The sequence below is a fragment of the Plectrocnemia conspersa genome, unplaced genomic scaffold (assembly GCF_051122295.1).
Source record: "Plectrocnemia conspersa isolate PC_06_02 unplaced genomic scaffold, ASM5112229v1 ptg000008l, whole genome shotgun sequence".
Classification (NCBI taxonomy): Eukaryota; Metazoa; Arthropoda; class Insecta; order Trichoptera; family Polycentropodidae; genus Plectrocnemia; species Plectrocnemia conspersa.
This window is the reverse complement of record NW_028277172.1, coordinates 12123197-12149665: the sequence shown is the minus strand read 5'-3', so window position 1 is coordinate 12149665 and position 26469 is coordinate 12123197. Positions and strand designations below refer to the sequence as shown.

At 30.0% G+C, this 26469-nt stretch overlaps 1 protein-coding gene across 1 annotated transcript; it reads left to right on the top strand.

Annotated features, from left to right (window-relative positions):
• The first annotated feature begins 1369 nt into the window (after positions 1-1369).
• LOC148233016 (dynein beta chain, ciliary-like) lies at positions 1370-26468 on the top strand. Its single transcript, XM_088190697.1, has 70 exons — positions 1370-1402; positions 2723-2839; positions 2917-3087; positions 3151-3321; positions 3388-3476; positions 3542-3834; positions 3990-4299; positions 4364-4592; positions 4665-4856; positions 4923-5191; positions 5259-5448; positions 5518-5619; positions 5679-5832; positions 5896-6012; positions 6495-6602; positions 6681-6796; positions 7035-7214; positions 7286-7455; positions 7513-7732; positions 7890-8054; positions 9252-9425; positions 9491-9639; positions 9708-9831; positions 11285-11415; positions 11481-11595; positions 11657-11881; positions 11942-12128; positions 12190-12383; positions 12443-12638; positions 12967-13177; positions 13240-13381; positions 13444-14043; positions 14100-14324; positions 14580-14687; positions 14748-14978; positions 15046-15194; positions 15257-15472; positions 15530-15767; positions 15834-16204; positions 16271-16399; positions 16461-16680; positions 16751-16912; positions 16975-17174; positions 17247-17413; positions 17478-17656; positions 17718-17795; positions 17867-18028; positions 18088-18336; positions 18401-18512; positions 18654-18916; positions 19788-19868; positions 19931-20146; positions 20205-20353; positions 20416-20575; positions 20637-20803; positions 20869-21070; positions 21132-21262; positions 21325-21609; positions 21670-21925; positions 21988-22301; positions 22361-22493; positions 22564-22790; positions 22863-22986; positions 24339-24475; positions 24532-24727; positions 24796-25038; positions 25099-25281; positions 25473-25646; positions 25719-26062; positions 26123-26468. The coding sequence occupies exons 1-70, from the start codon at positions 1370-1372 to the stop codon at positions 26220-26222; spliced, it is 13125 nt and encodes a 4374-aa protein (XP_088046823.1). The 3' UTR covers positions 26223-26468.
• The last annotated feature ends 1 nt before the right edge of the window (position 26469 follows it).

The window sequence follows — 26469 nt, the reverse complement described above, 5'->3', positions numbered from 1 at the left end:
AAAGTCTTTTCCATAATTTAAATCTTTGAGTAATTAGTTAATTTATACATATTTTTTAATATATTAATATACACATAGAAGTAAGTTAATTTAACGTATTTTTTTATAATTATTTCTGCTGCTATTTATTTCATATTGCATTTATAGTAAATTATATGAAAAAAACAATGATTTTCAACAATTTATAGTATTACTTTTTTGTATTATTATGTTTTAATAATTTATTTTAACATTTTTCAATTATCAAATTTTGTTAATTTGTTTTACATATTTTTTATACGTTATTCGGGTCTTATAGATTTTTTACATCAATTCAGAGAGCATTCAGAAGTTTTATGTAATACAAACTAGCTTGATATTCAGTTATTTTACTTTAAACTATCATTTTTTTAAATGCGGTTATTCCACTCGGCATGTAGCATGAAAATTTTAGATATTTTACTCATAAAGTGCTGCTTTTGTAAAATAAAATTGCAACTTTTAACTGACCGCCCAGCGTAAGAGCTTATGATGTTTTTTATAATAATCTGCTGTATTCTTTAAAGACAAAGTAGCGAAGATTTTTAATATTTATACTCATAATCTTTAAAAAATATCATTTTTTTAGGAAAACTTCATGATTTTTAAAATAAAATGGTATTTAAAATAAAAACATAATCCGATGTTTTAAAAATATGAATTGCTAAATAATTTATTATTTTGCATTTGTTTTTTTCAAGTAAAAGCCTTTAAAGATTCGTATTAGGCACTACTCGTAGCCAGTTGCCGTGTCGCTATCGAGAGAAGTGCAGTGACGCTCCGCAGTGTTGCCAGTAACTGATTCACTGTACGTTCCAGGGGTGACAACTTAAGAACTGGTATCCATATTCATATTTTTTATTAGAATTTTTCTAGTTCAATTTTAAAAACACTAACGAGTGTTACATTACTTTTGATAGTATACGAAAGTAGGAAGAGAAACGGCGTGACTTTAACTATGAAATGTGAGACATAAATGACGTTTGTCTTAATGTATGATTATATACTTACATAATTGTGCTTATTAGTATCTACTTAAAATTTATCAAAACTATATACAAATTTTAATAACCATACAATTACATGATTATAGTGTTATTGTTATAGTTTTTTAATATTATTTAAAATTGAATAAAAATATTGTATGTAATAATTTATTAAACAAATTTAGAAAACACTCACTCTTTGAGAAAACAAACAAACTTGTTCGCAACACAATACCTACGTTCGTTTGATCAATTATTGCGTTACCAAGTTCCTAGTCGCGTGTCTTATTAGTGGATCGCGTGATTTTTATTTTATTAAACCGAAATAACGTGGATATATTGTATTAAATTTTGCGACATTTTCCATGGCGAATGCAAAACCGGCGGAGGAAAAGGTCGTATGCCATTAAAAGATAATTTATGGAGCTTCGCTCTATAGTTTGTATAAAGAATACCTTAGTTAATGGAATGTTTGTCTAAATGTATAGACAAAATCAATAAATTACATAATGCCTGATCTTAAAAACATATATTATGTTAAACTTCATTGTTTTTTTAATGAAAGATTATATTTTAATAATCGAGATAATAAGATTAATAAAAATAATACTTTCTTCCATAGCCTCCCGCTGAAACTCCCATTCAAGATAAGAAAAAAACGAATGTACGTATCTACTTTGTTTTAAAATATAAATATGTAATAAGTCATAAATATTCCTTAAAAAAATATCTTCGCTTTTTTGATAATTTATCAATATGCATTAACATTAATTAGTGTAATTTTTGCACCTTACTAAAAATCTACATTCTAGTCTTTCGTAGACCAAATATATTCCGCAAAATCTTTCTCTCGTATCGCAGTAATATATTCTTATCTTAACCCCTTTAGTTATAGTCCTTCGTTCTAAAGTCAACACGAATTGTAGACACAACAATGAAGTTATTTGTTATCATTTGTAACAGTAACCAAGGTTCACATAAATATCAAGTTGCTTATTAGTCGGTCGGGAAAAAAACAACATTAAGCTAAAATAATTTTCTAGATAGTTTTATTTTACACATTATATTATGTTATTTTTAAAGTAAAAAAAACATTTTCAATACGTTTATACGATGGATGATTACCTTTTAATAAAATGCGGCAAATTAAATATGATAGTCATATGGTTTATGTCTACTGTCTGTTCTACAGAAGCTTTTGAAAAAAGAGCTCTCCAAGCCTTCCACTATCCTTTGAATTGTTCATACATATTTATTTATTTCAGATCTGACCATCATAACTTTACAGGTTCTCTATTTCTCTAAGGGAACGATTTAGCAGAGAATTATTTTAAGAGATATGTGCATTTAAACAAGTACTTTGTTCCATAAAACGAATTTTTTGTTCACTATTGTAAGGTAAATCTTCAGATTTTTTCTTCGGAAAAGGACTCTTTCTCTAATGCGTCATGATGGCCTTTATACACAAAAGTTTTATTAAGCATTTTATGCATATACATACATATACTATACATCCACTCTAGATTAACTCCTATACGTACGTTTACAAACATACACCTAATATTATAAAAAAATGCACACGAGATGTTAAAATTTAATTATTACTTTTAGCAATAATTATTGTGAAAGAGTAATAATAAATAATGGATACGTGACCTTTACTTTTTACACCCTTTATTATCTATAACGTTATATTAATTATACAATTTATTTTATAGCAAAAAGTACCGAATGATGAATTCGATGCCCGCGTGGAGTTCATAAGCACCTTTGTTCTGAAACTATTGAAGTTGAAGCCTGAAAAATGGCAAAAACTAATGCAAAGCGAAGACAAAGTATTTTAATTATTATATGAATGAAAAATAAACCAGTTTTTTATATTTATCTTATAAAAAAGTATTTTAAATTATAGAACCTTTTGATCAAATTCATCGACACGCCGACAACGCCTCTAATTACTTTCGCCATCGGACACGGTGGACTATTGCAAGCTACCATTGGATTTTCATTCTTTCCAAAATCCAAAACTGTATATTTCATACGCCAAATGGCTGAAATAGTAACACCCGAGAATGCAAGAAAGGTATTATATTTTTTTAATATAAAAAATATATTACATAAAACTTTTACATTGATGATTTTTTAGGTTATGATTTTTGGGACATTATCCAATGAACTAGTTCACGAGCTTATAGTCTTCACTGATGAAATTCTTTCTCCTATTCTCTGCAATCCAAGGAATCACGTAGAATGGCCTAAAATCATCACAGACGATGTTAAAAAGCACGTCATAAATTTTAAGAATACGCTCTATCAAGTAATACTATTGTTTATTATAGTATAGCTAAAAATAATTATAAAATAAAAATATAATTTATATTAGATTCGTGGTGTTATGAACAATCAAGTGATTCTTCCAATGCCTGATGGAATTGAGAAGATAGAATACGCTGAAAAAGTTTTGATATCAAGGTTTTGTTAATACACTTTCCTGTTTATTTAAAATAAATATGTTAATAATTTTATTTATTCTTTAGCAATGGAGAAAATATGGATATTTATCTAAAGACAAACATTGAAGGAGTGATCATACAATGGGCAATGCAAGTCAACAAAGTTTTAAAGGAAAATTCCAGTATAATAACTGAAACTAAAAAGTTTCCGAATCCAATGGATGAGTTAAATTTTTGGTCTTCAAGGCTAAAAAATCTTGAGGGTATTTATACCCAATTAAGACTTCCTAGAGTCAAGAAAATGGCTATTTACTTAGAAATGACTAATAGTGTATATTTGAGCACTTTTAAATCAATTTTGACTAATTTGATAGCAGGTATGATATATTATACTTATTTCCAGAGTACTAGAAATAGCTTCAAAAGATTTTTCAATCTAAAAACCGTTTGTTTAATATATTTTAGTATATGCTTTACATGTATTATTATCCATTTTCTCGTGGACCATTAACATAATGATTTTTTTATTCAGGTATTGTAGAAGCTCGTGACATAGTTGTTCATCAAGCACCGTTAATTAAACATTTTGAAAATTTTGACAAACACAACTTCATCGAAAGTCAAAAGCTCGTGAGGCCAATGATGCACTGCATTGGACTTTTATGGGCAAATTCCAGATATTATAGAAGAACTGAAAAAATAATAGCACTTTTAAAAAACATGGCTAATATGGTGATAGAGCAATCTATCGTTGCTTACAACCAACAGAACATCTTCTATGGAGAAGCTTTCGAATTGGTTGTCAAAATCAATCAAATTTTGAGTAGCATAGACAATTTCTTGTAAGTTTTTTCTCTAAATATAAATATTAATTCATATTTGAGTAATAATTATAGAAATATTTAGGGACGTGTACCAAATGAACAGACAGAAGATTGAAACTTTTTTCACTGGTGATACTATGCCAATGCTTTGGAACTTTGAGAACGAAAGGGTCTTTGGCCGTCTTTATGAATTCATAAAGCGACTCAAAATGGCAAGACATATTCTTCAAACTACAGTGGAAATGTTGAAGTTGGAAAAAGTGGAATTCGCTGGAATCAGAGGACGAATACATAGCGGAAAAACTTCAGAGGTAAATACATACATATGTATTATATGTATGCATATAATATTATTTTTTTATACATTTTTATTTAATATTTAGATATTTGAAAGATACAGTGTACTGTATAATAAAATATGCGACATTGAATACGATCCTTTGGATACAGAAGACGAGCAATTCCCAAAAGAATATCAGAGATTTGTGAACAGAGTTTCAGATTTGGATCGTTGCTTAGCAAAATTATTTGGAGAGGCTTTTGAAGATTGTTCCAGCTTAGAATACATCTTTAAAGTAAATATTAATATATTAGTAATAAAATTAATTTATATATCCTAATTAATTGCAATCATTTTGTAGCTTCTGCAAATAATTGGAGATTTGGCAAACAGACCAACTATTCTCAACGAACTTCAACCTAGATATGACGTATTATTCAGTTATTTCAATGAGGAATTGGGTCAGATTGAGGCATTATTTCATGAAGGAGTTCATGTTTATGATAAATCGAACCAAAACCCTATGATCGATAAACATTTTCCTCCCGTGGCTGGATTTTTGTGGTGGATACATAAATTACGACAAAGAATAACTGTTCCAATGATCGAGTTGACTCAAAATGAAGTTTTGTAAGATTATCTTCTAAAATAATAAGTTTGCATAATTAATTTGAGTTATAATGAATTGAAATTTCAGAAATGCTTGCGGTGAAAAAATCAGTATGCTACAGGAAAGATTCAATGAAATTATTAAAAATCTTGATGCCACTGAAATTGAACATTATAACGAATGGGCAGAATCTGTGCCTAAAATTTGTGAAAAGTACATGAATACACCACTATTTGCAAAAGATGAAGCTTTATTAAAACTTAATTTTGCTAATGAAGTATTATATTATTTAATCATTGTATTTTTTAATTTATTTATAGAATTACATTGAAATGTATGGTTTCAGTTGACTTGTCTTCTTCAAGAAATTCGCTATTTAAAGTACTTGGAAAGATATGAGCTACCAGTGGAAGGCTTAGAATTTTTTGAGAGAACTGAAAACTTCCAAGTAAGATGAAAAATGCTAATATTTATTGCTTAAATATAAAAATATTTCTTTATTTCTAGCTTATCAAAAGCAAACTCAATATGGCTATATCTTGGTACAACAAAATACAAAACGACAGTCATGCATCAGAAATAGCTCTGATTGAACAAGAAATAGAAGATATCAACGAAGTATTGAGAAGAGGAATAGAAGAGATAAATTGGAGCTTGAATGGTATTATATAATTAATTTATTTAGATCAGTTATCAAGTTAATAATATTTTTTAAATTCAACAGTTGATCAATACGTCGAAGAAGTATTTTCAATTTTAGACAAGCTGCAAAAGAGAGTTCTTATGTCTCAGATTAATATAAAACAAGCATTTGAGCAAATAACAAATTGGACCAATTTTGGTATGTATGATCGTAGCTCACAACAAAAGTCTGGAAGATGTCTATTAGATTTTCAAGAAAATCACACAAGAAAAAATAAGAGACTAGAAAGTATATCTTTGGCAAATAAAAAAACTGCAGAAGTTATGGACCAGAATTATGGCTTATACTTCAATATTGACATAGATGATGACGATTCAGTAAGTTTTATAAAATAAAATATATAAATAGGCTTGAATAATTATTTATAAATATTTTAGTCAATATCAGATTCAGAAGAACATGTTGAAGTCAAAATCAAATGTATGTTCATTATTAGTATGATATATCTATCATAATGTAGAATTAATATATTATTCTTAATTAGATAAACATACGGATTCTTTCCGACAAGCAAATTGGCCAGAATATGAAAATTACATCGATAATAAGGCATGTTTTATTTTATTTTCCTTAAATAATAAATAAGGTTTTAATAGTACATTTTTAGTTACGAGTTACAGTAACAGAAGCAGTTACAAAAAGTCTCATAACTTTATTATCTAACATGGATTCGACTATGGGTGTAAAACTACCATTTTTAGAAGTTATTGTAGAACTGAGACAACCTAGTAAGTATTATATAATATAATAAAGGATTTTTTGTTTAAAAGTTTGTTATTTCATTATGTATTCTTTTTTTACTCCAGATATAATATTTTTTCCAAATCTTGACGACGATGAAGATGGAATGGAAAGCACGATTTTAAACATGATCGATGACATAATAAATCAAGCTAAACTATTTAAGCGCATATCCAAGAATGTAGAATTCGATAATTATTCAGGTATTTTTTTGCAATTAAATACTATTCAAGTCCATTTATTGAATTGAAATCTTTCAGCTGAAGTTGAAACACATAAGCAAGTAGTAACAATGAAAACACGACTGATTGAAATAGTTAAACATACTATTTACGATGTTAAAATTTATATTGAGGTGCTTTTTATACATATTGATAATACTATTCTCTTTAAATAATTAACTAATATAAATATTTTAGATTTATACTAAATACTCTTTTATATGGCTCAACGACAGTCAAGAATTTTTACAGAATTTTCTTAAAAGCGGCAAACTTATAACGAAAGAGTCACTGATTTCGTCAGATTTAGATGATACACCTGTTTCATTAGAAGAAGCGTTGACGTCTAGACCTCCTTTAGAAACATTTAAAAATCAGGTATATTTGTATTATAAACTTAATAATATGAAATTTATAAATTCTTAAAATAAAATATTTCATTATAATAGATTGACGTATTTGAAGATTTATATAAAGAATGTGAGAAGATCTACGAATCTCATCTATTCAACGGTTGGTTACTACTGAATATGAAAGGACTAAAACAAGCGCTTCTCAACATTGTATCTAAATGGGGCAATATATTTAAACAGGAGCTAGTCGAATACGTTTTAAAAAGGTCTATATCTATAATTACTCTATAGTTTTTTAGAAATTAAATAATAAAAAATTTTAGAATCCATGATTTGAACGATTTTGTCGAAAACACCATCAACATTTTATCTACTGATATTAAAGACAATGACTATGAAGCTTTATTACGCGTTATGGATTGCCTTAAAAATGTTCGTGAACATCAATACATGTCCACAGAAGATGTTTTTGAACCATTGAAAGAGTATGTTGAACTTTTAAAAACTTACGGCATAGAATTTCCAGAAGAGTTGTATGATGAGGTAAATTTTATATTAATTAAATTAATGCATGGGTATTATAATTAATTTTAATTTTAGAAAGGAAAGAAGAAGCATTCAGTCTATACATTGGTATGTTTAATAAAATATGTATAATTTAGACATTAATACAATGCGATTATATGTTTTATTACTTTAGCTAGAAGTTTTGCCTGAAAAATGGAAAAGTTTATTAAAACTAGCATCATCAATAAAACACAATGTAGCTCCTTTAAAAATACATCAAGCTCATGTCATAGGCAAGCAAATCATATTGTTCAACAAAAAGATTGATCTTTACAGAAATAAGTTTAAAAATAAGAAGGTAATATGCTTTCATTATATTATTTATATGCTGATCAAAAAGTATCCGAATTTTGCCATACAAAAACTGCCCTTCAAATGCATAATAGTCATTATCGTATTGATATTAATTTATTCTGTTTTATGACATATGAATAGCGTAGTCCGTAACGTCTCAGACTAGTAACTCTTAAGTTGCGGGTTCGAGCCCCGACAGCGACACTCGAATTTTTATTTATAAAAAAATGCGCTCTTATAAAAAAAACCGGCCCCAGCTCCAGTGACATCTTTTGGTAATACATTCTGTTACATGATCCCAGTCTGATAAGATGTCTCTGCCTAGTTTGCAAAAATTTGGGGAATCGGGTATAAATTCAAAGCCGCACTGATCAATTTCAGTCATGCCACTTTCTTTACATATCTTTTAAGTTAATGTAATATTGTATTAATGTTGTATGACCTTTTGGAATATAATCTACCATCGATATTATTTCGTCTCATCACTTTGCCAGCGAGCGGGATTAACGATACTTTTTTGGAAGATAATGAGACTCTAATATTATTCTTCTACTATCATCTCTTGCTTAGATACAGACTAATAGCGATGAACCCATGTCTTATCAGAAATGACAAATCTTTCCAATAAATATCAAGACACCGTCTAAAACCGAATACGTTTATGATAAACCGCTGGGGAAAAAGTTTTGGAACATTCTCATAGAAAAGTTCGACATTCTTAACTCATTGCTCAAAATGTTTTAAACAAATTTATAGGAGATGCTAAAAGTCTTGATTCGCCAATGAATTTGCTGTTTTCTTTAGTGGTAGCAGCTTAAGGCATGCAATAATCACCATAATGCTTTACCTCCCATGTTTAAATTTAACTGCCTATGTATAAAAGACAAAATTATTCCATAGTATTTGCTTAGTATATATTAATTTGCATTGATGCTAAGCTCTTTTTGTGCAGATATTTGATCACTGCACGGTGTCCAACTTCACTCTAATTCTTTCTAATTGTTGTTCTATATGTTTTAACACTAACCGCCACATTCCTAGTATGTTTAGGGATAAATGCTAGATAAATAAAATGATGATACTTGTAGTAAACGAAGGCCTGAGCGGTCTTAAAAAATCGCTTATGGTATTGACTTCTGGGTGCAATTGATTGGCATATCTTGTTTTTATTAATAAACACCCATCTAACCTAAATCGATAGTTTTTCTCTTTACAATTCACCGATGTTTATGAATCAATCAACGATGCTCATTTGGAGTTGAAAAACTATGAAGATGCAATCTTTGCTTTGAGTAAATCTTGCGAATTATTCGACGTTCCTTATCCTGATGTAAAACCAATTGAAGCAGCTAGGAAAGAATTGACTATGGCTAAGGTTTGTTGTGTTATTATATTAATTACACATCGCAAGATTTATATTCTTTCATTTTTATTTTGTAGCAACTTTGGGATTATTACTTCTTAGTTGAATTTACGATCGAGGATTGGAAGAAAACGCCTTGGAAGAGTATCGATGCAGAAGGAATGGACGTAGAATGCAAACGTTTCACTAAAGATTTAAAGTCCTTAGATAAAGAAATAAGATCATGGTAATGTGTTGTAAAATATGTAAAATAAAAATCAATAAAAATGTTATTTATATTAATATCGATTCTAGGGAGCCATTCATTGCTATCGAGTCTATAATCAAGAATTTATTAACTTCATTAAGAGCCGTGACAGAATTACAGAATCCAGCCATTAGAGATCGCCATTGGATTGAACTGATGCAGACCACTAAAGTTAGTGTTTTTTTTCAATACGAGTATTAATGGCTTTGCTTTTTATTCTAAACATGATTCATTCAATTAATTTAGTACGAACGAGTCTCAGTGAGGGTAAATAGTGACTTAGATGTCTGCACAAGCTCTAATCATTCATCTTCATCGCACACACCCGAGAACAATGAAAAACATCCGCACTCATCTCACACTACTAATTCTACTATCGAGAACAAAATAAAACTAGACTTGAGCGATTTTTACGATTCTTCGGAAGAAGACGATGAATCGAACGAATGTTACTCTAGCAAAGCCAACGTCAATTGGAAATTGGAGTTCGATGTTAAAAATATGTACAGACCGCATAAACAGTCACAAACTACTCCGAAAAGTTACCAAAAGGTTAACAGCGAAATACCATATATATTTTGTGAACATATAATATGATTTTCATGCACAATCAACTTTTATATTATACATGTTTCACTAAATAGTATTTTTTTATTATATATTTTAATATAACATTTTATAGATATAGGAAGACGTTAGGGTAAAATGGCATATGTCTAAGATTTATATTATTGATTTTTTTTCTGAAAGTAATATGTTTGCAGACAAAAAAAATCCTGATATCAAATATAACAACGAAATACATGATTGTGAAAAAAATATGTATAAATTAAGCTTTTGATTCTAAATTTGTAGATAAGCAAAATATAAAAACTAGTAACTCAGAGGTTGCGGGTTCGAGCCCTGGCAGCGGGACTCGAATTTTATTTATAAAAATGCGCTATTATTAATAAACCGGCCCCATCTGCAATGACATCCATTGCTTATAAATTGTATAGCACATAATAATTTATAATTAATAATATAAATGTCACCGATTTCCAGACTTTTTCAGTCTGGTGGTTAATACTTACTTGTAAATATTCCTTATGTCCGGTCTTACTCAATTGGTACGGATTTGCCCATTGTAACGCATTGGGCTTACGCCAGTTAGGTTACAACTGAAGATTTAATAAAAAAAATATATTGGGTTCAATTATGACTAAATCTGACGGCACTCCACTACGACATGTTATTGCATCTAACTGTGCTGTGTACTTTTATCCCACTTTAGAAAAATACAAATTTAGAAAAATACAAATATTCCACCTTCCTGTGAGCAATAAGTAAGTTGTAACTTAGCCACTATTTACCTTAAAGTCTTTAAATAGTATTAAAGTAGTAATTTTATTTTTTAATGTATAATATTTTGTATTCAATGTCATATATTATAATATTAGCTACACATTGTACATTATTCTTTTTTATATATTTATAAAAATAAACAATTCTATTTATAAATAATAATTGTTTTTATTTTGTGTATGACAGAGGGCTAAAAATGAAAATGAAGCTAAATTAATGGTAAGCAAAACTATTATTTAAAAATAAATTATATGATACTCAACCAAATTTGATCGGATAGGTTGAAATTCAAATGGAAGATAATACAACACTGGCAAGCTTGTTATCACTTAACTTGCACAAATATGAAGATGAAGTAAAAAATATCGTCGATAAGTCTGTGAAAGAGGCAGCCATGGAGAGAACTCTAAAGTAAAATTTATCTTATTTTTATTTGTGAATCAATACTATTATTAAACATTAAATTCAATACACAGAGAGCTCAATGTGACTTGGAGCAATCTAGAATTTCAATATGAAGATCATAGTCGTACTAATTTGAAGATACCGAAAGCTAGTGAAGATCTAGTTGAAACTTTGGAAGACAATCAAGTAAGTTTAAAATGATATACCGCTGTTTGGAATTGAATGATAAATATTTTAATAAAAATAGACGCAAGTCCAAAATATGATGGCGTCTAAATTCGTCGGTCATTTTGAGCAAGAAGTAGTTGAATGGCAGAAGAAGTTGTCTAACGCAGATCAAGTGATCAACGTTTGGTTCGAAGTTCAACGGAAATGGTTGTATTTGGAAAGCATTTTCATTGGTTCGGAAGACATAAGAAGTCAGCTTCCAGAGGATTCCAAAAGATTTGATAAAATCGATGAAGAATTCAAGGTTATTGAGCGTTATTAAGTTTTTAATATAGCTAGTATTTAATCGATATTTTGTTTATAGAATGTGGTGGAACAAATACATACTATTCCCAATGTTATTGAAGCTACAAATAAATCGGGTTTATATGAAGGATTAGATGGATTATTGACAAACTTAATAGTGTGCGAGAAAGCTTTGAATGATTATTTAGAAACTAAGAGACTTTCATATCCACGTTTTTACTTTGTATCATCTGCAGATTTGTTAGGTAAGCATTTATAAAATATATTAAAGAACGATCAGATTTAAAGTATACCTTATTATTTTAGATATCCTTTCTAATGGCAATGCTCCAGAGTTGGTTTGCAGACATTTGATTAAACTATACGACAGTCTTGCAAAGTTAGTATTTTCTAAGAATGAAGAAGGTTGCAAAGAAAATACATTTATAGCTTATGAAATGCTCTCAAAGGAAAACGATGAACATATCTCTTTTAAGAATTTATGTGACTGTTGTGGAAAAGTTTGTAATGAAAAATAATAACATAGATTTTGGATTATTATTAAAAAACATATTTTTAGGTGGAAGTTTGGCTAAACAGAGTTACAGACTGCATGAAAGAAACATTGCATGATTTATTGAGCAATGCTATAAGTGCGTATGAAGAGAAGTCAAGAGATCAATGGTTATTCGATTGGCCTGCTCAGATTGCTTTAGTCGGTACACAAATATGGTGGACTATTGAAACAAATCAGGCGTTTTTTAGACTAGAAGAAGGTACTATTGAAACTTTAAAATAATCCAACTTCACATCTGACTTAACCTAATCGATAATATCAAACGTACACAGTTTGAAAAACATTATCAAATACGATGATTTTCAGTGTGTACAGAATGATACATAGGTAAACACATACATACATACATTTATAGAGACAGTATTAATATTCCCTAACTTTTGCGTGAAGAAGACTTCGGTGTATAGTGTTATGTATTTAGCCGAGTGTTAAGAGTGACATTATCACTGCATACACATCAGGGTTTTGAACTCAAAGCACCAGTGATATTAGTAACATACACATAATATATTATTTTTGACTTAAAGGTTACGAGAACGCATTGAAAGAATATCAGAAAAAGCAAATAGTTCAATTGAGTGCATTGATCACACTTCTTTTGGGAGACTTATCTGTCGGTGATCGACAGAAAATCATGACTATTTGCACCATCGACGTACATTCCAGAGACGTCGTAGCTAAACTGATATCTTCCAAAGTTGATACTTCGAATTCATTCATGTGGCATAGTCAATTGAGGTAAACAAATCACAGATTTATCTTCATGCGTAATAAACTAAAAAATCTTGTTTAATTTTTAGGCACAGATGGGACAATAATCTCGATGATTGTTTTGGAAACATCTGTGACGCTCAATTTCAATACGCATACGAATATCTTGGAAATACTCCCAGATTAGTCATAACACCATTGACTGATAGATGCTACATCACATTAACACAAGTATGATATTTATATGGCATGATGTACCATTTTATTTCTAAATATGTTATTATACTTGATAGAGCTTACATTTAATAATGGGAGGAGCACCTGCTGGACCAGCAGGTACTGGTAAAACTGAAACAACTAAAGATCTCGGGAGAGCTTTGGGTGTAATGGTATACGTATTCAACTGCTCTGAACAAATGGATTACAAGTCATGCGGAAACATATACAAAGGATTAGCTCAAACTGGAGCATGGGGTTGTTTTGATGAATTCAATAGAATTTCAGTAGAAGTATTATCTGTAGTTTCAGTGCAAGTTAAGAGTATACAAGACGCCATCAAGAATAAAAAACAACTTTTTAACTTCATGGGCGAAAAAATTAAACTACAGCCAACAGTCGGTATATTTATTACAATGAATCCTGGATATGCTGGGAGAACTGAGCTACCAGAAAATATCAAATCTCTATTTAGACCATGCGCTATGGTAGTTCCTGATTTTGAGCTCATTTGTGAGATAATGTTGGTAGCTGAAGGTTTCCAAGAGGCGAGACTCTTAGCAAGGAAGTTTATTACTCTTTATACGCTTTGTAAAGAGTTACTTTCAAAGCAGGATCATTACGACTGGGGATTGAGAGCTATAAAATCTGTTTTGGTGATAGCTGGATCTTTGAAGGTATAATATTTATATTAATGTATTTAAATAAAATAATAATTAAATATTTATTTAAGAGAGGAGACAGAGAAAGACCAGAAGATCAAGTCTTAATGAGGGCATTAAGAGATTTCAATATACCTAAAATCGTTACCGATGATATACCAGTCTTTATGGGTCTCATTGGAGATCTTTTCCCAGCTTTGGATGTTCCAAGAAAAAGAGATATTGAATTTGAAAAAATGTGTCAAAAAGCAGCTATCGATATGAGACTTCAGCCTGAACCAGGATTTATTCTTAAGGTATTCAATATAGTTATAAATAAAATGTCTTTTACCTAGTTCTACTCTAAAATGTATATCACTATTCTAAATACTTGTTTATTAGCTCAATAATACTAGAGTATAGTATTTATTTTTTCTTCTCATAAATAACCGATAAAATTGTAACATATTCAGGATTTATATTTATATTTTAAATATATTTCTAACTAGTAATTAGTATTACTTAAATAACGTTTATAGTGATAAATATAGCACTTTACACATTTGTTGCAGATTGTCCAACTTGTTGAATTATTTGCTGTGAGGCATTCTGTATTTATAATCGGTTCTGCTGGCACTGGTAAGACCTGCGTTTGGAAATGTTTGTATCGCACTTATCAGGTAAATAATAGTGATGACAATAAAAAAATAATGTGATACTGATCCTTATTAATATTTAAGTTGCAAAAGCAAAAACCTTACTATAACGACTTAGACCCAAAAGCAGTAACGAACGACGAACTATTTGGAGTCATTAACGCAGCTACTAGGGAATGGAAAGATGGCCTATTCTCGGTTATAATGAGAGATATGGTGAATATGTCTGGCAATGGCGCAAAATGGATCATATTAGATGGAGATATTGATCCAATGTGGATTGAAAGCTTGAATACTTTGATGGACGATAATAAAGTATTGATGACTTAAAACCGTATTGCTTTTTTTGTAAACAATCTAATGTCTTCTATTAAATTTTAAGATATTAACCTTAGCAAGCAACGAACGTATCTCATTAACTAAATCTATGCGATTGCTTTTTGAAATCAGCAATTTAAAAACAGCAACACCAGCTACTGTATCGAGAGCAGGCATTTTGTATATTAATCCGCAAGATTTGGGTTGGAATCCGTAAGTTTAACTTTAATACATAATTAATTCTCTTCTTGATATTTAATTGATAAAATATTTAGGTATGTCACTTCATGGATTGACGGCAGAGATGATCAGTCAGAAAAGACTATTCTATCAGTCTTATTCGATAAATATATACCTTCTTTATTAGATTCGTCTAAGAAGTTCAAGAAGATCACGCCGTTAACTGATATACAACAAGTTCAAATGGTCACATACCTTCTTGAATGTTTTCTGACAAAACAGATCATACCAAACGACAGCCCTAAAGAATGGTACTTTATGATTATTATATCAATTGAAACTTTGGCTCATTTTAAATGTTATTACAGGTATGAGATGTACTTTGTATTCTGCTGTATCTGGGGCTTTGGATCTGCTTTATTTCAAGATCAAATGTACGATTGGAGGGTCGAGTTCAACAAATGGTTTACTAACGAGTTCAAAACTGTTACCTTCCCTTCTACAGATAATATATTCGATTATTATATTGATCCAGAAACGAAAACATTCGTACCATGGTCAAAAAAAATCGAAAAGTTCTATTTTGACACAGATACACCATTACAAGTAATATTAGATGTACTAATGTAGCATTATTTATAATTAGATAAATTATTTATTTCTTATTTACAGCAATGTCTAGTCAATACGATAGAAACAACTAGATTAAGATTCTTCATGGATTTGCTTTTAACAAAAAAACATCCTTTTATGCTAGTTGGGGGAGTTGGCTGTGGAAAGAGTGTTGTAGTTCAAGACAAATTGACTAATTTGCCTGAAAATTATTTGGTGACAAATGTACCTTTTAATTTTTACACTACATCGGATATGCTGCAAAGAGTTCTTGAGAAACCACTAGAAAAAAAATCTGGACGCAATTTTGGTCCACCTGGCAACAAAACTATGATTTACTTCATAGACGATATGAACATGCCAGAAGTGGATAAATATGGAACAGTTCAACCTCACACATTGATAAGACAATTCATGAACTATAAACACTGGTCCTATAAAACAATATATATTTATAATTATGTATTTTATTAATTTTTTAATATTTACAATTGTAGGTATGATAGATCTAAATTGACACTGAAAGATATCCGCAACAGTCAGTTTGTCTCTTGCATGAATCCCACTGCAGGATCTTTCGTTATTGATCCAAGATTGCAAAGACATTTCTGTGTTTTTGCTGTCAGGTATTTTTTTATTATTATAAATTAAAAATGCTGCACGATTAATAATATGCCATAATTCTAGCTTCCCATCTCAAGATTCTTGTTACTACATTTATCAACAAATCCTATCATCGCACCTATCATCTGAAAATGGAAAATTTCAGCCAGTTCTTTGTAAAATCGAAGAAGCTATTGTTCGATCAGCTTTGGTTTTGCACTCAAGAATATCTTCAATATTCCTACCAACTGCTGTTAAATTCCATTATATATTTAACATGCGAGATTTAGCAAACGTTTTCCAAGTATTTATATTGAATATTTTTTAAATGTTATATATGTATATATTGACTAAGTAAATATGTATTTATTTAGGGAATCCTTTATGCGACCGGTGATACTGTTAAGACTCCATCAGAACTAGTGAGACTATGGATGCATGAATCTACCAGAGTTTATTGCGATAAACTAGTTAACGAAAAAGATATTGATACGTTTCAGAAAATTATATCGGAGACGATCAAAAAAGGATTTGATGTAAAAATAAAATATATTAATGTCTATTAGTGAACTTGTGCTAAATTAACTTTATTTTTTAGGAAATTGAAGAAAATGTTATACACACAAAGCCGTTGATATATTGCCACTTTGCTGAAGGAATTGGTGATCCCAAATACATGCCAATCAGTGGTTGGGAGCATTTGACTCAATTATTGAACGAAGGACTTTCTTCTTATAACGACATGGTAGCTACGATGAATTTGGTTTTATTTGAAGATGCAATGAATCACATATGCAGGTAAGATATATTAAAATTAAATAAAGTATAGGATTGTTGAATATATATATTAAAAACATAATCCATTTTCAGAATCAACAGAATCTTAGAACTACCGCGAGGAAATGCATTATTAATTGGAGTTGGAGGATCTGGTAAACAATCACTATCTAGGTTATCATCTTACTTATCCGGTTTGGAAGTCTTTCAACTACAGTTAAGGAAGGGATATTCAATTATTGATCTTAAAGACGATCTTGGTAATAATTTGATATAAAATACAATTTCAATCAATTGTATTACACTATAATATCTTAATTTTAGCTGCAATATATTTGAAAGCTGGTCTTAAAAACATTGGAACAGTTTTTTTAATGACTGATGCTCAAGTGGCAGATGAAAGATTTTTAGTTTTAATCAACGATTTGTTAGCATCTGGAGAAATACCAGATTTATTTACTGATGAAGACATTGAAAATATTATCAATGGAGTTCATACAGAAGTAATTTTTTTTGTTGTAACTAAATTAAACAAACTTTGTAATATTTCTCTAAAAATTATAGACCAAAGCATCTGGATTACAAGATACTAAAGAAAATTGTTGGAAATTTTTTATTGATCGCGTTCGAAGGCAATTGAAGGTATTATTTGCGTTTTTATACAATATAGTATAATCTTCAGATATATATAATAATAAATATTAATATTTTAGGTGGTATTGTGTTTTTCGCCTGTTGGTACAACTCTAAGAATTAGATCTAGAAAGTTTCCAGCTATAGTCAATTGTACATCAATAAACTGGTTCCATGAGTGGCCTCAAGAAGCTTTGAGATCAGTCTCTAAACAATTTTTATCTGATCTTCCCGAGCTACCAGTGAGTTCATATTTCTTAAGCATGCAATTAATTATTATTTAATTTTTACCATATTTTAGAAAATCCTCATAGAGCCAGTAGCTTTGTTTATGTCTTACGTACATACAACAGTCAACAATGTGTCTATTGCTTATTATCAAAAAGATAGGAGATTCAACTATACAACACCAAAATCATTTTTAGAGCAAATTTCCTTGTATTCTAAATTATTGAGAGAGAAGAGTACGCATCTCAAGCTCATGATTAAGAGACTAGAGAATGGATTGTTAAAATTGGAGTCTTGTGCTAGAGACGTTGAAACTTTAAAGGTTTAATGTAGTGCTATTCATTAATCTAAAATACAGAAATAAATAAATATTTTTAATTATATAGCTTACACTAGCAGAACAAGAAGTTTTATTAAAAACAAAAAATAAAGCAGCCGAAGAATTGATATCAGTAGTGGGTGCTGAGAGTGATCGAGTTTCTAAAGAAAAAGCTTTAGGTATTTATAAAAAGAAACATATTTATCAGCTTCATACACATTTAAGTAGAATTTGCTAATATTATTTTTCATCTTCAACAACAGATGTCTCACTTTATTTTTGTATTAAATATGATATTAATAAAAATATTATTCATGTAGCTGCTGAAGAAGAAAAGAAGGTTAAAGTCATTGAGGAAGATGTTTCTATCAAAGCTAAGATTTGTGCTGATGATTTAGCTAAAGCTGAACCAGCCTTGATAGCAGCACAAGAAGCTCTGAATACACTAAACAAGAATAATTTAACTGAGCTCAAATCATTTGGTACTCCACCTGATGCCGTAGTTAATGTTACTGCTGCTGTTAGTGTACTGCTTGCTAAGAAAGGAAAAATTCCAAAAGATAGGTCTTGGAAAGCTTGCAAGGTATTGTTAATAAAACTTTTTGACACTAGGATAAAATAACTTGATGTATGTTTAACTTTTATGTAATATTTTATGTGTGTGTACTATTTGTTCATGAGTGGTTATATGGTATACGATATAGTGCATCGAAATAAATGTGCGTAACAAAAATACGGATTCTTGAGTTAATGCCTACGTCAGCTGGCTTTTTAAATCGTATACGATTGCGTTTCAGAAATCCGTATTTTTTTCATGTCAACGAGCAAAATATTTTGCGTCGCAAAATTAGTTTGTTATATGTAATTTGCTGATTTATTAAAAACACCAAAATTTTCAAACGTCAAACTTGCTTTAAGCGGAGCTAAGCCAAATCGACCGAGACGACCCTTAGAATTTCGAGAAAAGCACCCACTTTCAATATGGTCCAACCAAGCAATCTCAAAAAATATGATTAAATTTAATCTAAGTGAAATAATGCTACTTAGCATACTAAATGTTAAGATACAAATGTCTATGACAAATAAAAAAGTAGCATTTTCAACAAATTTTACCGAATTGCATATACTAGTAATAACTAATATGTAGTATATAAGTTTACCTGATAAATAAATGCAATAAAAAAATACTTTTTTGTATATAAAATACTAAGACTTTCATACCATTTTACATACATGATAATTATAATGTAGAGCCAGATCATAAACTTTAATTTAGTTTAATATGTACTACGTTTCAATTTTGATATTCCTAAAACAATAATATTCCTAAAACAACTACTATAATTTTGCATTTAAATCTAGTTACTTTATATTTGTCTCAAATGTCTTGTGTATTGTGCAATTAATCTGAAAACCTATGTTATTTTATACTTTAATATTTATCTTATATTTAGGTGATGATGGCAAAAGTAGATCAATTTTTGAGTGATCTTGTGAATTACGACAAAGAAAACATACCTTCAGATGTGGTCAAAGTAAGGAATATGAACTAGTTTATAATATGATATTAAAATCCTAATCAATATTTTTATTTCAGGCCATTCAACCTTTTATCAAAGACCCTGATTTTTTACCCGAGACTATATTGAGCAAATCTAGTGCTGCAGCTGGCTTATGCGCTTGGGTTATCAACATAATGAAGTTTTATGAAATTTATGTCATAGTAGAACCTAAAAGAAGAGCTCTTGCTGCTGCTAATGCTGAATTAGCTGCTGCTAGAGTTACATTGTCTCAGCTAAAAGAAAAAATATCTGTAAGTCAAAGCATAAATAAATCTGCACTCCCAAGATTTTAATATTAATTGTGATTAGGAATTGGAGCAACGTCTTGCGATTCTTCTGGCAGAATTCCAAGAAGCAGTTGATGAAAAGTTAAAATGTCAAGCTGAAGCAGATAGGACAACAATGACCATCGAATTAGCTAATCGTTTAGTGAACGGATTATCTTCTGAAAAAGTCAGGTATTTAAAATGATCTATTAAATCTATTCCATTAATTATTTTTTCTTAATACAAAATTTCAGATGGAAAGTATCAGTAGGTAATCTTCGAGACAGGGAACTTATGCTACCAGGCGATATCCTTTTAATAACAGCTTTCATATCATACGTCGGCTGTTTCACTCATAGTTACAGATTGGATCTTTTGAATGATCTTTGGGTTCCGTTTTTATACAAAGTCGATGTAAGGATTGCCTTTAAAATATAGATTTGAATTAAAACTACAATTAAATTTACAATTGCAGCCTAAAATACCCATAACTGATAACTTAGATCCTTTAATGCTATTAACCGATGATGCTCAAATAGCTACATGGAACAATGAAGGTCTACCGTCTGATAGAATGAGCACAGAAAATGCTACGATATTGACTAATTCGGAAAGATGGCCACTAATGATAGATCCACAATTGTAATTTATATTATATTTTATATGGATATTTTTAAATAAATAAAAATATTTTATTATTATATTAGGCAAGGGATAAAATGGATTAAGAATCACTATGGAGAAAAACTTACGATCGTTCGTTTAACTACACAATCATACATTGAAATCATTGAAAATGCCATTCAAAATGGTGATGTGTTATTAATAGAAAATATCTCAGAAAGTATCGATGCAGTTTTAGATCCATTACTTGGAAGAACACTAATCAAAAAGGGTAAAGTGATTAAGGTAATAATAAAAAAATAAAATATTCTTCTATTATTGTATATAACATTAAACTAAAATTTAGATTGGAGATAAAGAAATCGATTATAATCCAAACTTTCGATTGATTCTTCAAACTAAATTGGCCAATCCTCATTATCAACCAGAAATGCAAGCTCAATGCATATTAATTAATTTTACTGTGACAAGAAATGGGTAATTATTTAATATGAAAATGATATTATAAATAAAATCTGTACTAATTTTTATAATTCAAGATTGGAAGAACAACTCTTGGGAGATGTAGTTAAAGCTGAAAGACCAGATTTAGAGTCAACCAGAGCTGAACTAACGAAACAACAAAATGATTTTAAAATCACGTTAAAAACTTTAGAAGATGACTTATTGTGTAGATTATCTTCAGCTGGTCCAGATATAATAAGCGATTCTGCATTAGTAGTAAATTTGGAAACAACTAAAAAGACTGCAGCAAAGATTGCTGCAAAGGTAAAAGAAGCTAAGATAACTTCTCAAAAGATCGATGAAGCACGAGAGCATTATAGGTAACTTGATTAAATATAATTTTTAGTAGTATATGTTTTTAATTTTATATATATTTTTAGACCAGCTGCTGAGAGAGCATCTCTACTCTACTTTATTTTGACAGATTTGAGCAAAATCAACCCAATATATCAGTTTTCTTTAAAAGCTTACAGTTCAGTGTTTAATGACGCACTTTCAAAGACTAAACCCGATAAGAAGCTCATTCAAAGAGTGTTGAATATTTTAGATCATATAACATTTTCTGTATATATGTACACTAGCAGAGGATTGTTTGAAAGTGATAAATCGATTTTTCTGTGTCAAATGGCCCTTCAAGTAAATAACAAACATATAGTTCTAATTATATATATTGTGTTTATAATCAATTAATGTTTTAGATTCAATTGTCTAGTGAAAGTTCGGCTATAGAAGAAGTAGATTTCTTGTTGCGTTTTCCTGTAAAGCCAATTACATCACCGTATCTTTGGTTATCGGATAAGAATTGGGGAGGTGTATGTACTTTATCTAAAATGGAAAATTTCTTCGGACTTGATAAAGATATTGAAGGAGCCAGCAAAAGATGGTTAAAATTCACTGAAGGAGAAACACCAGAAAAGGATAAGTATCCAGGAGAGTGGAAGAATAAATCACCGTTGCAAAGATTATGCATAATGCGAGCTTTAAGATTAGATCGCATGACTTATGCTACCAGGTAAAATCTGTTTTTTTTTCAACAAAAGATTTATTTGTTAACTATACATCACATTTTAGGTATTTCATAAAAGAAAAATTAGGTGCTAAGTTCGTTCAAGCACCAATGATAAACTTCAAGCAATCGTTTGAAGAATCTAATCCATCGACGCCCATTTTCTTTATTTTATCACCAGGAGTTGATCCAATAAAGGTTATTTTTATAGATGTGTGTGTTGTTGTAATTTAATTTAAAGTGCTAATTAAATATTCATTATGAATAGGACGTGGAGAAATTAGGCCAACAACTGGGCTACACGACCGACAATCAAAATTTCCATATCGTTTCATTGGGTCAGGGTCAGGAAGTGATAGCGGAAAAGGCTATGGACGTAGCTTCTTCGGAAGGCCATTGGGTCATGTTGCAAAACATACACTTGGTCTCGAAATGGTTAGATACGCTGGAAAAGAAAATCGAACAATGCAGTGAAGAGTGCCACGAAAGTTATAGGTATTTCTTATATTACATAATGAATAATAGTATATACCACAACTTAACATACATGTGTTAATTTCTTTCAAGGTTGTTTTTAAGTGCGGAACCAGCAGCTGATCCTCAATATCATATAATACCTCAAGGTATTCTGGAATCTGCAATAAAGATCACTAATGAACCACCGACTGGTATGAAAGCTAATCTTCATAAGGTATTTATAATCCGAAATAAATCAAGCTATTGCACTAATTCCATTATCATCCATTTAACCGAAATAAAAATTATTAAATTTTAATATAATTGAATAGTCCTTGAAATCACAAAAGGCAAGTCATAAAAATTATAAAATGTATAAATAGACATACTTTAATCACATAAATACATAAGCCCTTAATAAAATCTCTCGCTTCTAGACGAAAAAAAAATGTCAAATAAAAATGTATTTATTGAAAAGATAAAAAATCAGCATTTTAACCCTTTGAGTAGTGAGTTAATTTATACCCATGGGAGTGAGTGAATTTTACGCAATTTTTTATAATTATTTATTTAATATTATTTTATATTGCATTTATAGAAAATTACAAAAAAAAATCGGTGATTTTCAACGTTTTATTGCTATGATTTATTTTACTACTTTTTTGTATTATTATGATTTGATGGTTTGATAATTTCGTTAATTTATTTAATATATTTTTAATATATTATTCAGCTATTGTGGATTTTTTATATCAATTCAGAGGCTCTCAATATTTTTTATAAAATTAATATAAATTATTAGTTGTTATTTTATTATGTTAGTATTATATTTTCTATAGAAATCATTTACATTGAATTACCTTTAAAAATGTTATATAAATATAATGTTTTTTATTTATATTTTTTCAGTTACATATGTAAATATATAACTCTTTAGGGCACTTCAAAACAGTGAAAAATCGACCGCCGTACATGTACGGCTATACCGCTTAAAGGATTAATGTGTACATATTGTAGCACTTTATCTTTATAAATTATTTATTGTTATTAAAATATCTAAAAACCTTAATGAATAGTGTTGCGTCATTAGATGCTCTATAGGTATTTGGGCATCGTAAGTATTAATACAGATTGCATCAAAGCGCGTTTGGCAGTTTCTCAAAATTATACCAAATATATTATTTGTAATATTTTAATCCAAATAAACGCAAGTCAATTTAATTTTCCGATATGAATTAAACCAAGAATGAGACTTTTTCCTGTTTTTCTTTCGAGTGATACGACTCTGCTTAGCCTGTGAGTGTAAACCCTTTTAAACGTTCCCTGCGAGCATTTTAAATAAATAGGAAAAGGCTTATTTATATTAATTAGGCCGTATATAAATCATGGTCAACCTTAATTTCATGATTTTATTAAAATTATTTTATATTTTTGGCATTTTATATTTTTAGCTTGAAAATTTCTAAAAAGTCCTTATTGTAACATGAGTGAGAAAATGTTGCAAAACGTTATCTATACAATTTATCATAACATAAATTGAGCTACTATGTATAGTATCACATATTGATGATTTTATATTATTTTTAGGCATTAGATAACTTCTCTCAAGAAACACTAGAAATGTGTTCCAAAGAAGTGGAATTTAAGAGCATCCTTTTCGCACTTTGTTATTTTCACGCTGTGGTTGCAGAGAGAAGAAAATTTGGACCACAGGGATGGAATAGGTATTATAATAAACATAATCAAATGTTTTGCAGTTAAATAATAACATATCTTTCAGAAATTATCCATTCAACGCCGGTGATCTCTTCATAAGCGTAAACGTACTTTATAATTATCTGGAGAACAACTCTCGCATACCTTGGGACGATCTCAGATACCTATTTGGAGAGATCATGTATGGAGGTCATATTACCGACGATTGGGATCGTCGCCTTTGTCGCACATATTTATCCGAATATATGTTACCAGAATTAGTATGGAACTGAAACCGTTTAACTATAATTATTATACTCTATCCTCAATATGCTTTAAATTAATTTAGATCGATGGAGAACTAACGTTCGCTCCCGGATTTGTCGCTCCACTAAACTCTGATTTCGAAGCTTATCATGCTTACATAGAAAACAAAATGCCTAACGAATCTCCGTATCTGTATGGCCTACATCCGAATGCTGAAATTGGAGTTTTATCTACACAATCTGAGTCGTTGTTTAGAACCATTTTCGAGATGCAACCGCACGATACTGACAACCAATGCGGCACTGGACAGTCACGCGAAGAAAAAGTATGTCAGTAGTGTGTGCAAAAAATGCATATATTTATAATGATAATATTTATTGAACAGGTGAAAGCGGTTTTAGAAGATATTCTCGATAAGATACCAGAACAATTCCACATAGCGGAACTCATGGGTAAAGTGGAAGAAAGGACACCTTACATTATAGTAGCTTTTCAAGAGTGCGAAAGAATGAATATTTTGATGGGTGAGATGAAGCGATCGTTGAAGGAATTGGAGTTTGGGTTTAAGGTAGTATACTACTATATTACAATGTGAGTCAAATGATAACATTCAAATTGTGAGTTAAAAACTATTGATGGTATATAATATACTATTGATTCATAAACTGTGGGTTAAGTTATGAAACAAAATTACTGTTTTCGTTTGACTCGCTTCTGTACCTCAAAGTCATTAAATCAATACTAATTATATCAATACAGGGAGAACTAACAATTACTGCTGAGATGGAAGATCTAGAAAATTGCTTATACATGGATCAAGTGCCTCCAAGATGGACCAATTTGGCATATCCATCTCAGTTGAGCCTTGGAGCTTGGTTCGTTGATCTTTGCATGCGATTAACTGAGCTGGAGAACTGGACTGGAGATTTTGCTGTTAGTTATATTATTTTAATTATAACTCATATCAAGAGAGATAATTTATTTAAGCATGTATTCGTATTTTAGCTGCCTATTGTAGTATGGCTCGGTGCCTTCTTCAATCCACAATCGTTCCTGACTGCAATCATGCAGCAAACTGCCCGCAAGAATGAATGGCCTTTAGATAAGATGTGTTTGAGCTGTGACGTCACAAAGAAGTTTAAAGATGAGTTTAACGCTGCTCCAATCGAAGGTGCCTATATTCATGGAATGTATATGGAAGGCGCTAGATGGGATATAGATCAAGGATGCATAGTGGAATCTCGTTTAAAGGAATTGTTTCCTAGTATGCCTGTAATCTATGTCAGAGCTGTCACACAGGATAAGATAGAACTAAGGAACACTTACGATTGCCCCATTTATAAAATCAGGTATTTTATGTGTATTCTATTAATATTATAAGAGTATAAATCACAATATTATATTTATAGAATGAGAGGACCAACGTACGTATGGACTTTTAATCTGAAAACTAAGGAGAAACCAGCGAAATGGACTTTGGCTGGAGTTTGCCTTCTGTTGGGAATATAAAAAATAAAATAGATTGAATAAAACTGTTATACCTCACTATTTTAGATGTTATTAGATGTTTAGAAATTGTATACGATTGTGACTTATATTGTTATGCATTTAAAAAGTTTTAGATTATCTAGTCTCGTCGGCGTCGATGTGTTGTAGATAGAATGAGTAGCTACAATTTTGTTGCACACCGTTCGTCCCACAATTTCAATAGAGTTGTTGTAATAATAGTATACAAGGAAAAAATAAAATTAAAAAT